The sequence below is a fragment of the Limanda limanda genome, chromosome 10, assembly GCF_963576545.1.
Source record: "Limanda limanda chromosome 10, fLimLim1.1, whole genome shotgun sequence".
In the NCBI taxonomy this organism is placed as follows: domain Eukaryota; kingdom Metazoa; phylum Chordata; class Actinopteri; order Pleuronectiformes; family Pleuronectidae; genus Limanda; species Limanda limanda.
This window is the reverse complement of record NC_083645.1, coordinates 18,065,194-18,082,134: the sequence shown is the minus strand read 5'-3', so window position 1 is coordinate 18,082,134 and position 16,941 is coordinate 18,065,194. Positions and strand designations below refer to the sequence as shown.

Here is a 16,941-nt window from a genome sequence, read left to right as displayed (position 1 = left end):
TAATGTAAAAAGATATAAGTACTTGTAATTTATTTGAGCATTTCCAGTTTATGGTACTTCCTCTCTATTCAATATAAGACATTTTTACAGGTATCTCACTACTGTGGTTAGTAGTCATTTTGATTTTACATACAAGGAACATGATCAGCTTATAAAATTTGATGTATAATTACAGAGTAAAGGACACTCAGGTATTTGTCTCGTTGGACCTTCTCATTTACATCCAGTGAGATCCTGAAGAGTTAAGCAAGACTTAAACCTGCACCAGAGTATTTGTTCATCATTGTATGGCTTGAACACTTCCACCTCTGGCTACTCGTCACTATGTTGATTGTCTGTCTCTGTTTGACTTTCCTATGTACGTTCTGCAATGTGTAGATAGTTGTACTGGTCTGTGTGTTTAAACATGAAGATATTCACATATGTGAATGGCTCAATCTACATTCACACACTCGATTCGTACTCAATCATTGCTCAGAACCACTTAAGTTTTATGTTGAACACTTTCTTTGTCCAAAGATGAAGTTCAGACATTTTTAAAACTCGTGTTTGCGCCTTTTTTAAAAACTTTTCTCAGTCTAAAATTAGTTTTTTTCAGTATGAGTCTCAAATTGGTCAGTTGGAGCCTGGGTCACTTCTTTATTTTGCAGTTTGTGTCCACCAGGGGTCACTGTACAGTTTATTGTACATTTCTGACTGAGGTAAAGCACCGTTTGCACTCATCCTGCAGTTTACTATGGATGTTTTATATTTCAGTGGAATGTGGCACAGCGACAATAAAATATATACGTAAATTGACAATCCAACTATTTAGTTTGGCTGTTATGTAGTGTTAATCATTTTAAGGTTTTATAATTTCTTTGAATATAATTTATTTTCCTATTAAAAAGTATGTTGATACTCTATTCTAATTTTCTAATATTCAAACAGCCGTAAATACATTTAGTTATTTATGTGCTATATAATTAAAGTTGAATTGATTGATTGATTGTATAAACAGAAGAATCGCACGGTTATTATTATGATTTTATTGAACATAATGTAACATTGGACAGGCCAACGCAGACACTTAATATTTCAGAGTCACTCTGATTCAAAAACTAATTCTGTTGTGATATTCTGGATTATTCTATAAATCTCGCACCAGTTAAGATACAAGAAAAGGCCACTGGGAATGTGTTGACACAAAGATTAAATTCATCTGGACCAGGCCATTCATCTTCAAATTCATCTTCAAGGTAAATACACTTTATCATGACAGGAAAAGAATGAGCAAACACATTTTGGTAGGGCGGCAATTTAAGGCAGGTATACGTTCTGGTTTGTCCTTCAGTGTCGACAAGGCACCCACTTGTCATCAGTTGGAGGCATTTCAAATACAGAGCACTCATACAGGGACATGGAACAAATGACAAAAAGTTCTCTTGTTTATGCATCAATACCAAAAATTCATCACAGGTTTATTCGCTTCTTTAGACCCACTCACAGTTTAAAACAACTATTATAATGTGTCCTGGTTTATTTCCTGTTGCTAAAATAAGAACTAACAGGAAATAAACTTGGACCCAAGCTGTTTCCCACCCATGCAGCTCTGGTAAAATGGTCCACGCAGGTTTCAAGTGACTTTTACAGGAGAGTACGTTTAAACTGATCACTTTTATAGCTTGAATAAGACCGAACCTCCGATATTTCAACAGAATGTTCCCATTGGAATCAAGCCAGTGTCAGTCTCACACCAAATGTGAGTGTAGTTCTTTTATTTACCTCTAAAATAATCTACATGTTTGTTTTTATAATGCATTCTTACGTTTTCAACATGGCTGAATTGTTCTGCTGCACGTTTTGAAAGTGCAAATAAAAATAAAGTTGATAAAAATCACACTAGTGATGCACCAGTTAAAAGAGAGGAGGAATTTTTCCTGTCTTTGGCATCTGACTTTACACTCAGCAGCCATTTTCTTTTATATATAGTCACCTACTATTCATCTATACATAACTTTCTACATGTTCTGTCAGATCTACATTTCATCTTTGGATTCTGTTTATGTGAATCACTTGAATCAAGTCACCACTAAACGATAACATCATCCAACGTATTTCAGCTAAAATATAGATAAAGCTTCTAAAGAGGGTAAAACCGGCGTCTGGAAAAAAGAGCAACAATCCTTCCAGTTCGTCCGTAGCCTTTTTTAGTACTTCACTGATTGTCATCATCTTTGCACCCTGATTCAACTGCCCTGCGAGTTCTCCAGACACTGACACAAACAGGCACCTGCACACAGGACGGCTCGTATGTACACACGTGTTACACGACTAATCAAAAGCCCGAACAAGAACGTAACCAAACAGTGAGTTACATATGGAAGAGTCAATGAGTGGCCCAGTCAAGAATGCAGCTGAACAGGGCAGAGTGTGTGTGTGTGTGTGTGTGTGTGAGAGAGAGAGAGAAAGGATTAGAGAGTGAACGTGCTTGTGTGTGTGTGTTCTACACTAGACTCCCGGGCCACGACACCACAGTCAGCGTGACTTTGTTCTTCTGCAGCTTGAGCATGGGGATGAGAGACGAGTTGTTCATTCCCACCGTCGTGGATCCGTTCACCGCCACAATCTCATCACCGCACCTGGGGAGAACCACAGGCCAGTCAGAGCGATGAAAGGACACGGGAGCAGATCATACTGGAGTCAAACTGGGGTGAACTTACTTGAGGCGCCCGTCAAACTGAGCAGGTGTACCAGGCACAATGGTTTTGATGAAGAAAGGCTGCTGGCCGTGGCTCTCCTCGTACCCCCCGACGATACTGAAGCCCCAGCTCTCGTTGTTGGTCTTCTGCAGGACGATGTCCCGGCACCAGTGCATGTGACTGAGACAATGAGGACACGGTCAGAATGAACTTTTTCACACAAAGCACAGACCCTCCAGGAACGGGTGGTAATGAAAGCTTCTCTACCTCGGTAATCCCAACCAGCGAGTCCACAGCGGCGTCCAGTTGAGGGAGTCGTCTCGCGGGTCGTCCATCAGGTCCAGTTCGTCCATGGTGGCGGCCTCGGTTTCCTCCTCTGAGTCGTCGGAGAGCGTCTGGATGACTCGCAGCACCACCTGGGACTGAGCCGTCTGTGCCTTCAGCACCGAGACGGCCTCGTTGTAGGTGAACTGGGTCAGATCCACACCGTTGATGCTCAGGAGAATGTCGCCTGAGGAAACACATGATGTGGTGAAGACAATCGTTAGTTCAGGGGATCTTTGTGTTCAACATCAGACATCAGTTGATTCATTGATTCGAAGGTTGACTGTTTTAAGCTTTAACAAGTGATGAGTTGATGTAGATGTACAACTCACAAATAGTTAGTTGTAGTCCTGGTTTAATGTCTTTATCTTGAAGGCAAATCCCTTATTCAAAGTTAAAATGGCAGATGGCCAGATGTTGCTTCCTACCTTTTTTGATGGTTCCGTCTCGGTGCAGACAGCCGACAGGCTGCACACTTGTGATGTAAACAGGCAGGCGGCTGCGACAGTCCCTCCCCCCGGCTATGGTGATGCCCAGTGAAAGCCGAGGCTCCTTCTTCAGACTCACAGTCTTCTCATGGCTGGAAAACCCACCCGGGGGATCCTGCATGAACAATGGGATAGATTAAAATGAAGCAACAACGAATATATTTATCAACATTTTTAAAGTTATGCTGCACTTTTTCAAGTGAATCATATTATTGACAAACTTTATTGCTAAATACTTTAATCCTATCTTGTTTGAGAGAACATGTCAATTTACTTCAGGCCCTCGAGTATCTTTGGACTTAATTGATTCTCGTAGAAACAAATGTGAAACACTTGAGTGGGAGCTGAGAACTAAGGGAAGAGGGAACGTGTGAGGATCAACACCAGGCTCTCGTAGAGGAGGAGATGTGTGGAAAATGACAGTTCCAACCAGCCCCCTTGTTTCTTTCTTGAGTCTGTAAACCATCAGAAGGGAAGCTTGGGGGAGGTGGGGTCTCTTCCTCCTCCCCAGCAGGGAGCCCACCCCCCCCAGCAAGACGAAAAGGCTCCACTCTGCAGGCGAAAGCTAACTGTTACCAGCTTTGATCCTCTGCCACCCATAGAAACAAGCAAAACACAACAAGCCAGCGGCTGTGTAGCAGGAGAGTGAGCAGCACCCCGGGCCTTTTGATCAGGACAGAGGGAGGCCCCTGAGAGCCGCTTTCATCTCTGCACACCGACGCAGGTGTCTGCTCTCAAAGCTTCTCACCCCCGACTGGGGGGTTGCTATTCTTTCTACTGACAGTGTATGGTACAACTGAGTGTGACCGACAAAGGAGCGGTCATCACGACTACGTTGTGTTAACAGAAATGTGCAACGTTTGTTAGATACTGTGACCAACATTGCACTGAAGGATCTAAGAAGAAGTTGTAATTGGAGCCGTTTACTGCTGGTTATGGGCAACAACAAAAACATGTGATCTATATTAATGATAAAAAGGAGACAGGAGTAATTTCTCTTAGTTTGAGAGATGATCTTTATATTACCTTCATGTATGTGGACTGTCGTCTGAAGTACTGGGGCTCGGGCGCCCTCCTTGCTGCTCGTCCCTGTTGTCCCTCTCGGCTGCTTCCTCCTTCCTCCTGAGTCTCTGCAGGTCTCATCACCACAAAGTTCACACGTACCTCACTGGCCTTAATGCGCACAAAGGAAAAGCAATTACTTCCACAGAATATCTATCGTCAAGAGAGTCTGAATCATGTTAAATCAGTCACATTAGCAGCCCGACTACTTGGAACCTTGTTTTAATCACTTTCACATTGTGTGATTTAATGAGCGCTGCAGGCTCCAATCGAGAGAGCTTTTTTTGTGCATATTGCATAATTACAAAGTATCTGAAAGCAGTGATTGTTCTTTGAAAATACTTGTGGGAAACTAAAAACCAACAAAAAGAGACTGAATCGAGAATTGAGAGGATCTGTTTGCATGTTGTTCGTCTTCTTTGTGTTGCAGCATAGCAACATTCTGACAAGGAAGTTATACTTTAACCCAAGTCTCTTCATTTCTGAGTGTTTTATGAGCAGGATTACGCAGCAACTATGAAACTAATTACCACCAAACTTGGTGAGGGACCGGGCCTGGTCCTGGGGAAGAACCCATCAACTTTTGGTGTAGATGCACATTAAGGGGCAGATCACGGAATGTTTTTTCCCTTACTAAAATATCATGTGTACAATTGTTCTGCCTTGTCTGAGGTATGTGCTCAACCGAGAGCGATTCGATGTCATTATTGTGACTAAATCGTACATTTAAAGTGTCTTAAATTCTATAAATGCTGCGAAACAACCAGTGCATGCTCACAACCACATTATTACACAAAAACCTGCCTTTAATATACCTGTATGATCTGGGCAGCGCTCTCCGGTGTACCATGTCTGAGGTCGTGTCCGTTAATGGCCAACACTTTGTCATTGTTCCTCAGTTTTCCATCTTTTGCTGCCAAACCCCCAGACAACAAGTCCAGGATGAAAACCCCGCTCTCGTCCGATTTGCGGATGAGTTTGATTCCGAGCGGTTCGCTGCGCTGACTCTTCATCAGCGTCACCTGCAGGACTGTGCCGGGGTTGTGACTGGAGGTAGCGTTGCCGTGGGGACTCTGAGGGGGTTGCAGGGCGGTGGAAGTGGTAGAAGAAGGAGCGTGATGATCAGCCCGTGGATCCCTTGTTTTGAAACCTTTCTCCTGCATGACGGTGAGTCTGAGGAGGGACGGCTGCCGCAGCACTGCCACGGCCCGGGCGTGGGGGACTGAAGCCAAGCTGATATCATTCACCTGTGTACACAACACCACAGAGAGGAACAGAGACACAGACACTGCAGTCAGACTGTAAATGAAGACTGACGCTGGGAAAAGTTTTCTGTCAAGCAAAAAAGTCAAATTTACTACTTGTTTATTTTCACAGTTTAAATGATGAGCCTGTCAGAGTGTCCTGAGAATCTGATGTGAAATTGGAGCGAAACAGAAATAAATGCATCAGTTCAGGGGGAAGAGAAAGATCGAGTTTCGAGAGATCTGTGATGCAATCTGCCCTCATCTCTCTTCACGTGCACCAGCTTCCCACAGAGCCAAATCAAAAATGAAAAAAAAACTGTGGCTAATGTTCCACATCCTGAAGGCAGGAGGACACACTGAGGGAGGGGGGGCCAGAGCCCAGGCTGAAATTTCAGCTCATTTTACCGTGGAACCATGTGGATCCGGAGGGTAGAAATCCAAGGAGGAGAGGAAGCCATAAGTTATTCAAATCATATTCTGTCCTTCTACTCTCCTCTATGTCCACTTCCAGAGAGCCCGTCATAGCATTACCTAATAACTGATTAAATAACAAAGGAAATGAAAGTTCAATGTACTATATTTGGACCCTGACCCTCTCAAAGTCAATCAGTGACAGCCACCAGGTAGAGTTGTTTACACTGAAATGACGTGTTTGCCCTCAGCAATAACAAACCACACCTTGTTACCATGGAGCTAAAACTTGTTTATCTTGAATGTCTACTTTCTCGTTCCCAGCAGAAAAGCCCTGCGTATACAGGACCATGAGAACCCATTAACAAGGAGTTAATGCAGAAATATGCTGATTGGAAGCGTGTCAGGATATCGACAACTGGAACCCTTTTGAATTCCCCTGATGAATTAGAGATGATCATGTGACATCACGGCCTGTATTATCTCACCACTTTCCTCATGTTCATGAGTCCCTCTCACCTCTAAGATATGGTCCCCTGGGGCCAGTCTGCCATCGCGCCCTGCCAGTGAGTCCCGGACAATCTCCTGGATCACTATGTTCCCCAGCGGTGTGTCTTTCCCCCCCACGATGCGGAAGCCCAGCTCCTCCTCCGGCTCCTCTCTGAACAGTTCCACCATGTTGGCCTCGGCCACCAGACTAGACCGCAGAGGGGTGTTATCTGGAGGGAAGAGGGACAGTGGAATTAATATGGCTAAATATCTGCTTTTATAAAATCATTTCTCCGATTTCATTGGTGAGATACACATTTTAAAATACCTGAGGAAGAAACTGAAAGCACACAAGTGACATGTTAGGTCTTAATTTCTACATTTAAGTCGTTATTGTGATCAGCACTGGAATCTAAAAAAAAACCGATTAATCTCCCAAGAACCCTTAACACATAAAAGGTACAAATCTATAGTAATCAATGTAAATATCATTAAAGTTTAACGTCACACACACACACCCACAGCTACTGTTTGCTCATTTACAGCTTCTCTGACTGACTTTATCTTGCCACATCTTTATATTGACGTTACTTTACAATGTAACAAAATAAACTACACAAGTGGTGGACAGAGGTGTGAAAAGAAAACAAGTAACTAGTTTTAAGAGCGATTTAAAGTCACCACTATGTAGTAATAACTGAAAAAGATCTCTTCAGGTCTTTGTCAATTAAGTCCCTTATAGATATTATAAATAATGAGCTGCAAACCTTGTCGAAAAATTAAACTGCACATACATTTTCCGTGTTTAGATAAATAGAGAATATCTTGTACCAATCTCTTTACTACACAGAGATTAAAAACTGATCTGCTTATCAAACAATTCTGGAGAAATCGTTACAAATAGAGACACAGCGGTAGTTGCCTTCATTTGAACTTTAGGTGACGACTGTTCTCACGGAGCACAGAGAACAGGAACAAGGATCGGAAACGGAGAGAAGCAGAGGGGACGTCTTCCTGTTTTCATTAAGTATGATAGGGAAATTTTCAGTACACTGAACTACACTGAACTTTCTCCACCTTGGAACTGGTCTGTACGTACACAGAGACCATACAAATGTTTGTATGCTGCAGCAAACTCCTCTTACTGTGAAGTCCCTCCAGCAAAGACAAGCACCCAGCTGACTGCAGAGGTAGTAAAACCTGGATGAGTCAACATGCCGCCATTTGAAAACAAAATTACAATCAATACATATATAATTCAGTTAGATTTTAAAGTGAAAACATGTTGTACTTCACTTGTTTATTTATTTTATCTAAGAGTATGCCCAGCAGTGATTTGTCTAAATACACACGTCTCGGGGATTATCAGTTGCCTGGAAACTAGATTTCATTGAACTTTGGTCTGTGGAAATATCTTGTCAGTTTCTTAATCAGCTTTTTCCCTCGTACAGACAGAAATGCGTGAGCTGGTACATTTTTCTCTGTCTAGGCTGATGATTCACCTGTGACAGACTAAGAATCAGAACCTTCAGGCTATAAACATCAGCAATTCCCATTCGTGTGTTTTGACAACAGCCCCCACTGAGGAGGGTGAGCACGGGGATTTCAGTTTTCTGCAATCGGCCGAGCGGGAGACTAATTCCACCACGTCTGGGAGCTTCCATAAACATTATTCACTGTCTCTGCCAAAGAGTCGGACCAGCCTCCTCCAACGTGGTGATTGTAATCATCATGTTAGTACAGAACACAGACTATTGTGACTGTCTCACTGTTATAAAAAGGTAAAAATGACCTCATACCATCCTCGCTCTCCTCATAGGCAGGATTAATCAGCCCAGGCTCAGGCTGATCCCGGCTGGGATTTCGAGCAGACAACGTAGCCGAGTGTTTAGCATCGCCGGGCGACTCCCCGTCACTCTTGCGTCCCTTTAACTCATTCCACGAGGGCCTCTTCCTTTTCTCTGCTTCCTCCTTCAGTCTTCTGAAAACAGGACATCTGTGGAAAGACAGGGACAAAGAGGAAACTAGTAGAAAAGATTTCGTTTTCTTGAGTTTGCCTTTCACATATAAAGAACGCAGCAGGAGATTGTCTGAGTCGGACATGTTCACAATGACAGGAAAATGTCCAGAGAAGTCAGGCGAGGGCTGGCGTCTAGTTAGAGCATGAAGGAGACAGTTCATGACATAAATTTCACAGTGGAAAACACAATCAACACGGCCGCTGCCCTTTTCACCAAAAACTCTTGAGTGTCTTTCCAAGTTGACATCTTCGTCAGCGTCTTCTTCATCTATGGCAACACTTTTTAACCCTGAGTTACTAGTTATCGCTTCTTTTGCATTAAAAACATCAACACGACTACTTTCCTGTTGTATTCTCTAACCTCCTCATTCTGACATTTTTCAGACAGTTGACAAGGATCTGGCAGGAAAACTCCAGGAATATTTCCAGAGCAACTGACTAAGATGTCTGCTTTTCCACACGTGCATGTCTGAAGGCAGCTTTGGGCACAACACATGAGAATACGCATCTTTACAATGGAGAGATTTGTTATTTTATGTCTCTAGTTTGGAGGAGTGCCAGATGACTGGGAAAACAGGGAGAAAGAAAATCAATGTGAAGTGTTTTCAAGCAGAAAGGGGAGATAGTAAAAAAAAAGGAGTGTATTAATGCACAGGGTTTAAACAGAAGCTCTGTGCAGATGAATAGACAATTTCACTGCATTGCAGGTTGTCTGGGTGAGAAGCACTGAGTCTGATTAAGTCAGTCAGAGTGCTGCGACGGAGGCACGCTCCCCATGCCTGAACTTTGCCTCCTCGTTGTTTGCACAGAGAGGCGGCAGCAGGACTATCCACCCCCCCACAACCAACTACATCATGGCTGGGATGATAAGCACCACGCCGGCCATGTGAAAAACAACTTAAATACCCTGCACCTCGTCTTGAGCTCATTAATAATAAGTTAGCGTGTTCGTAGAGGAACTGAGGCTCTGACCAGGAATAAATGCAACACCAGAGGAGGAAGAAACATAAACTTTTGAACGACATAGAGGAGAAGCAAACAATGTTAATGATAGTTTGTCTGTGGAGATGCTCAGTCATCCAGGTCATGGTATATCTAAGTGCTAAAAAAACAGGTCAACTGGACCTGGTTGAGTTAACGCTAATGATAGTTATTTCACATTCCTCAGTCTGTGCCACAAATACTAATTACATAACACCATATACATACACAGTGCACCACTGAAAATATTTACAATATAGTGACACATTTTGCAGAACAATAAATAAAACTCAAATGCTTCATGCTGTCTCAATCAATTAATAATGAGATACTGTGATTGGCCCAGGATCCTTGTTCCCAAACACCTACACTCTAATGTGCATGCTCTCATGACAGACACACAGACACGGTCGGTCAAGAGACTGACACAGATGATAAAAACATTTTTATCCTCTTTTTAAAATTTGGTTTAATACTTTTTTAAGATCCAGAGGCCAACCAATGTGGCAGGAGTTCTCCCAGTGCTCGGTGCTGACCAGTCCAACTATGACACAGGCTTATATTTCACTGTATGGCTGTTAATGATAATGTGAACAACCTTTGTATTTAATATGTACAGGGAATATACAGTATTCTTTGCAGACATTGCTCATAGGTTTAGATCCTACTGCACTCGACCATCTTATCCAGAGGTCTAACTATATCCCCCGAACCTGCTGCCATGACAACACGTACGTCTCAACCCGACTCTTACCTGTTGTGCAAGTGAGGCTGCAGTTCACAGCGCTGCATCTGCTGCTGGCACTCTTCGAAGTGAGGACACATTACGATCAGCTTGTCCAGTAGGTTCCTGACCAGCAGGCTGGAGGGACGGCATTGATGCAACTGCAGCCGCTGGCGGTCCACGGGGCAGAAGTCCTGCTCTTTTAAGAAGTTGCTCAGACAGTGAAAGCAGTAAGTGTGACCACAAGGGGTGTCCATGGGTTTGAGCAGAGGCTGCAGACAGATGTGGCAGACCAGCTCGTCGTCCACCTCGTCCTGGTACTCATACAGGTGACTCTCCTGACCCTCATGCTGCTGGCCACACTCCTTGCAGACCCGGGCCCATGAGAGTCCTGCAGCACTGCTGCAGCTGCTGCTGGTACCTTTGGTTTCTATTGTAGCCATTGGCTGAGGGAGCTCAGTCCAAACCTCAGTGTCCTCTTAGATCGTATCTCCTCCGAAACGGTCTCTTGTAAAAGTCTATGTCTGCATCTCCAAAGCTGAATCCATAGTGAAAGTGTAACAACAATCCAGAGTCGTCAGCTTCTCCTTGTCTTCATTTTGTTTTTTCTGTTGAGAAGGAGAAGCACAGTTTAGTCTATTGGAGAATTTGGACTATTCCTACTCATACTGGCCAGCTCCACAGGAAATGACAAATCCTTTGAGCAGCAGCAATAAGGCAGCAAGCCACAGCTGCTTCCTCTCAGCAAGTTTCCTGAGGGACAAAGGGAATTCTCATCTCAGCTAAAAGTCACCGAGCTCAGAAAAGGGCGAAAACTCTGTGAAATGAGGCAGGAGAGCGGGACTTAAGTCAAAGCTCTGCTAATGGTAAGGAACAAAGACATGGCACTACACGAGAGTAAGAATTTTGAATGAACTGGGCAGAAATGTAACCCCCATCACTAATGACCCCTTGCACCCAATCAGCAGTGGTCCCCAGCCCTTTGTGCCAATCCTAATCTCCTTTAATGCCTTCTCATAAGGAGAGTGCTGATTAGAAACACATTCTTTGTTGAAACTTTTGGCTGCTCACTCCAAAAAAATGGTATTCCATGAATCAATCCAAAATATATTAAGTTTCCGCTCATGAAATCTACTTTGTAAAATATATTTCATCCATTGGAGGCAAGGTTAAAGGGCTTCCACGGAGACCACAGCAGATAATAAATGGACTGAAATGTAAATGAGTTGCAATAAATTACTTTTTTTGCAACATAAGCGAGGAGTTCTTGAGCTAAGCACTCATGAGCCAATGTCTGAGTGGCTCGAGAGACATAGAAACATTCAACACACCACAAAATGCTACTTTAAGATCAGAAATTTGACCCTGAATATACAAAGTAGTAAAGGAACCTTGTACCTTGCACGTAACCACAGATGAAAAAAAGAGGAAAAATAAGTCAACGCCATTACCTCACTACCTTCAGTTGCCTTCCCTTAGTGACCCAGTCCATATCTCAGCCACAAACTAACTGCTTTTACCTCAGTGTGAATACTTTGGAGCGACTCACCCGAGATGATATCTTTGTTGTCAAGCACCCAGTAGCCACCGCACACAAACACAAGGCTCTATCATAGCGGCTGCCTGAAGCTCGAATGAAACCAGAGCCCTGCCTCTCCAGCAGCACACCGTCAGAATAATGTGTGTGTGCCTGTGTGTGTGTGTGCGTGCACCGGTGTCAGGAATGCAGAGGGGAATCGGTGTAACTAGGCAGAGAGAGAGGGAAAGAGAAGTGCTCCTTCTGCCTCTCTCCAGCAAATGTGTGTATATTTATGTCTATGTGCGCGCATGTGTGTGTTTGAGATCTCAAGACTGCTGATGTTGCACTACTCCAGGTAAAGTACTCTCTATAGGCGAATGACTGATTGCAAACACACAAGCCTGATTACAAGTGTGTGCGCACACGTCTTTCCACACGCACATGCATCCCGGCTGAGGTCACACAGGACTTCTTTCTCTCTTTGTCTTTACTTTGTGCAAGTGATACCTTGTGCTGTAATGGATAGCGGGGCCATGGATCCTGTAGCTCCGGGAGAGAAGCCCAGTAGAAACTAGGCTGAGCGCCACTTATTTAGAAACCACATGACCTGCTGCACCAATGAGACCATGAGAAATTAACTCATTACCCTCATGTTAAACTGACAGTGTTCAACTGTAAAAGGGCAAAGCAGGTTCTCTGATTATTAAAACATGCACAGCCTCATTCCCATCAAATTCCGTGTCTACTGCTGTATTCTTAAGGTGCAGCATTTGCTTTCTGATAGTAACCAGTGGGGAGTCACAGCAGATTCCAGAGGTGGCTGACTCGGAAGCTATCCATCAACCCCCCCCGGTTCCCACACAAACACGACAGCTGATCACTACGTTTGTCAAGGATGCAGCATGAAATCAATAGAAAGTACTCGTCTTTCTTGGGATCTTCCACATGTAATGGAGACTTGTCGAGATGGTTCAGCGTAAACCAAAAAAGTGCAGTGAAGACACGATAAGTCGATCGATTGATTTGTCGGTTATTCAATTACTCGACTCACAACTTTACCAATCGAGTTTATAAGGCTAATAAACTGAATATCTCAGAGGTTTTGACTGAAAACATTCTGCATTTTGAAAACGTCACCTTGGGATTTAGGAATTTTTTTCTGGCATTGTACATGAAATATTTTCTAGTCCAACAGAAATCAGACAATGTTTTTGTAATGGGATGATTGTCTGAGCCATTTTCCAAGAAAAAACGACAAACATTACAAAGTTCCAGTTGACCAATGCACAAATTCAGCTTTAAACAGTTGCTCAATCATTTCTTATCTCTGGGTTCTGGACTATTGGTCAGAAAGGTCAAGCAAAATGTAACCTATGACTTAGATGAGCAAGTTTCACTATTCTCCTAACCAGGCAAACTATTAATGAAGTACTTAAGCAAATGATAAGGGTTAGTTTGACGCAGCAGCTACAACAGGCATTCTAAAGACATTACTTTGCTCCATCAGACATTATCTATGACTTTCTGACTAAACTCAGACATAAACTCCAGAAAAAGTCTTGAAAATTGTCCTTGAGTTTGCCTTTCACATGTGCAGAGCGTAGCAGGAGATTGTTCAGGTCAGACATTGTCACCACAACAGGAAACTGGAATATTCCGTTCAGGGGTGGTGCCTGGAAAGAGATATTTGTATTCTTTTGTAACCTTTTCTGAAAGTTTTCAGTTAGAGACGTCATCAACACGCCGAGTCGCTTGCAGTGGATTTTCCAGACGAGCTCGAGCTGTTTTCTCACATGGCCTCACTCAGACATTTTCCGGACACTTTACTTGGGGGGGCTGGCAGGAAAAATTCCCCCAAAAAACATCCGGAGTAACTGACTCTGACATTTGCGTTCTTGCATAAAGCCCCTCCAGAAAATGTCAAGGAAAATGTCCGGGGTTCAGTTCAGGTCTGAAAGCAGCTTACATAACAAGATATAGATTAATCCTAATCCTACACTGGTACAAGAAAATTATTTCCCATGAATCCCAGACTTAAAAGAAAGATTTCTAACTAGTGTTAGATTCCATGCTTATAAAACTAAGGCAGGTTTACCATAGATGGCATGAAAAGTGATTTTTACTGGTTGAGAGTCAAGCACAGTTCAAAGCAATCGTGATGTGGGCACGCCACGTCCAAAGCCTTGTGCTCATGTGACAGTCTGAGCTGTCCGGAGAAAGGTCTGTGGCCCTGCAGTATCCTCCAGTCTCCCAGAGGATTACACATGGTGGCGTTCCGTCGAGGCTGAGCCGAATCACTCGCTTTGATGGCTGATATGAGTCAGTCACATGCGCTGCCACACCCTCGGTGAACACAGGTGAAGCCGCAAGAACAAACAATTTCCCCACCCGGTGAGACAGGAGGTGTGTCACGCTCACTTCTGCTTACACCAATGTCTGGAGTTAGAAATAGACATTACACACGGAGGCTGCACATGAAACGGAAAAATAAAGACATGTCTACCTAAAGATGAACGACTACGCTCCTTAGTGTCTCAGAATAACATCAGAAAAGCTCTAGCAAGGCCAAAATTAGACTTGAATAGCTTCATAATGTCACTTATCACTTGAGATGAATTGAATATTTTCTCCCCTAAGTTAAAAATAGTATTTCCTTTCTTTCCAAAAATAAAAACTATCGCATCCGCCAAATGTCTCATCTATTTTGAGCACTGTCTGGACATTAAGTAACAGCTGCACAGCAGGCAATGTCTCGTGCTTTAAATATAATGACCTATATTTGCATTGCACATAAGCAGGAAAATAAGTCCACCTGTCCAAGTGACATTAAAACCACCATCCTCCAAAGAGTTTCCCCCTCCAGCTCCCTCCTGGTCTGAGCTTTCACACGACCCAACCAGCCACAGACGTGCTGTGGTACCAGTGTCTCCGGAACATATCACACATGGAGGTTAAGCTCCTGGGGCTCCCACTGTACAGCAGCCAGGGACAAAAACATCACAAACGCCACCCATGGGTTTAACTCTGGATGTCCCCATTGTGTTCAGCATAAAGGAAAAAGGTAGCTACTTTCTCACAGGATTTTCCAAAGATGCAGCTACTGGATAAAGTTTGAACATGATAGTTGTCCATACAAATTCTCCAAATGCAACAACATGTCTTCGAAGATCTTCAGGTTTTCCTGTCTTCTTGTATTTTCCAAAAACAATGAAGATGTGTCAGTAACTGCAGAGCTGCCAAGAAAACAACAACAGTATCGTCAAAAGTCTCTAGACTGAATTTTTTCAATTTGACATTTTGACCAGGGGCGAAAGAAGTAGCCAAATTCTTAGCTTGAGTACACAAGTACTTTGTGAGCAGTACTTTGAGTAAGTACTTTGAGATGTGAACTGCTACATAAACTGCTGGGCAGTATCAATAATCTCTAATGATGCATCTACATCTGAGGGGATTAAAAAGTTACCCCACATACCCAACATCCTTCCAGTTTGAAGGAAATTGGTTCTGTAGTTTTTGTTTATCCAACAGTACAAACAGTTGTTGACAACATTAAAATACTTATTTTATGTACATATCCACTATTACTATAATATATACAAGAACACTCTGAATATTTGACATTTAAGGGACATTTTAAGGGCAATACTTGTAAATTAGTGTAAATTAAGGGATGGAATTGCAGGGTAACTCGTGATTCTGTGATAATCAACACATTGCAAGACAATCATATAACGATGCATCTTGATATCTGTCTAACTGAGGAAGAACACGATTTGTGTATTTCACTGCAATTTGGTGTTTGACACAAACTGAGATGAAACAATAGACAAAAAGGGCTTTAAGTCTTATTGTAGTGCCTCTTTAAGATGTGACAATCACGCTGTCACTTTCCAACGTGCCATCTAATGTAAAATAAACAAAAACTTCTGTGTTCTTGTACAAGATAAAGTAAATAACTCGATATTGATGTGTAGCGGCAACATAACGATAATCGCCAGGACTAAGATATGAAACCATATTGATATTATGTTCCATTTAAAGTGCAAATGCAGTATTTGTACATGTAATAGAGTATTATTACATGTGCTCAGTAGAAGACAGGTCTACTTCACGTTCCTCCCCCTCTGTTGTGGTTTGACTGGGACCATAAATAAGTCAGTGTCCCTCCTCTGTCAGACCAGTGCTGTTGGTTTGATGCTAATCTCTTGACTGGGAACCAGCAGGAGACAGAAAGTTCCAGTGTCTCAGATGGAGGTGAACACATCAGAAGCTCCGGTCTGACGTCACCTCCACGACCGGCAGCTGAACGCCACACATGGAAACTCAGTGAAAAACAGCACACACACACACACACACACACACACACAGACAGACAGACACACACAGACACACACACGTTTCAAAGTGACGAGTGGCTTCATCCTCCATGTTTGTTTGTTCCCGGTGGGATCGAGGCGACACCGAAACTAGCCTTACCTGCGTGAAGGTTGTTTTCCGGAAGCAGCAGCTAACCTCGGCTCGGCTCGGCTCGCTAACACAAAGAGCTCCGTGTGTGTATCTGTGTGTGTCTGTGTCTGTGAGTAACTCAGCGAATAACACACACACACACATACACAGGTTATAATGTGAATACATGTGTTTACCTCGGCGCTGGGGGGGGACAGCACAGCTCCCAGTCCCAGGTGCAGTTCAGCCTCCGGACACACACTGGGCGACTTTCCCAGTTTCGGGCGAACGTGGTATCGAGCTGAGAGACGTGGTGGTGGAGCACAGGAAGGAGGAGAAGAAGAAGAGGGAGGAGGAGGAGGAGGAGAAGAAGAAGAAGAAGAAGAAGAGGAGGAGGAGGAGAAGAAGACCATCCAGGTGTAAACAATCACATACACGTTCACATTGTGCAGTGGTGCCTTTACTGTGACTCATATTAAGGCTAGACAATAAATCCATATCGTTAATTATTGATATGGAATTTGATTATGGTTTTTTAAAGGTTGAGGT

At 43.3% G+C, this 16,941-nt stretch overlaps 1 protein-coding gene across 6 annotated transcripts; it reads right to left on the bottom strand.

The window, feature by feature from the left end:
- Nucleotides 1-1,013: 1,013 nt before the first annotated feature.
- On the bottom strand, nucleotides 1,014-16,686 carry lnx2b (ligand of numb-protein X 2b). Of its 6 annotated transcripts, none has more exons than XM_061079305.1 (10): nucleotides 16,590-16,686; nucleotides 10,458-11,035; nucleotides 8,502-8,698; nucleotides 6,733-6,932; nucleotides 5,371-5,802; nucleotides 4,520-4,666; nucleotides 3,434-3,608; nucleotides 2,949-3,192; nucleotides 2,703-2,861; nucleotides 1,014-2,621 (listed from the first exon to the last, which is right to left on the bottom strand). In XM_061079305.1, the coding sequence occupies exons 2-10, from the start codon at nucleotides 10,868-10,870 to the stop codon at nucleotides 2,486-2,488; spliced, it is 2,103 nt and encodes a 700-aa protein (XP_060935288.1). In that variant the 5' UTR covers nucleotides 10,871-11,035; nucleotides 16,590-16,686; the 3' UTR covers nucleotides 1,014-2,485. The 6 variants fall into 6 exon arrangements, with proteins under 6 accessions (XP_060935288.1, XP_060935289.1, XP_060935292.1 ...); XM_061079306.1 differs by lacking the exon at nucleotides 16,590-16,686 and adding an exon at nucleotides 16,423-16,568; XM_061079309.1 differs by lacking the exon at nucleotides 16,590-16,686 and adding an exon at nucleotides 16,028-16,175.
- Nucleotides 16,687-16,941: the final 255 nt, after the last annotated feature.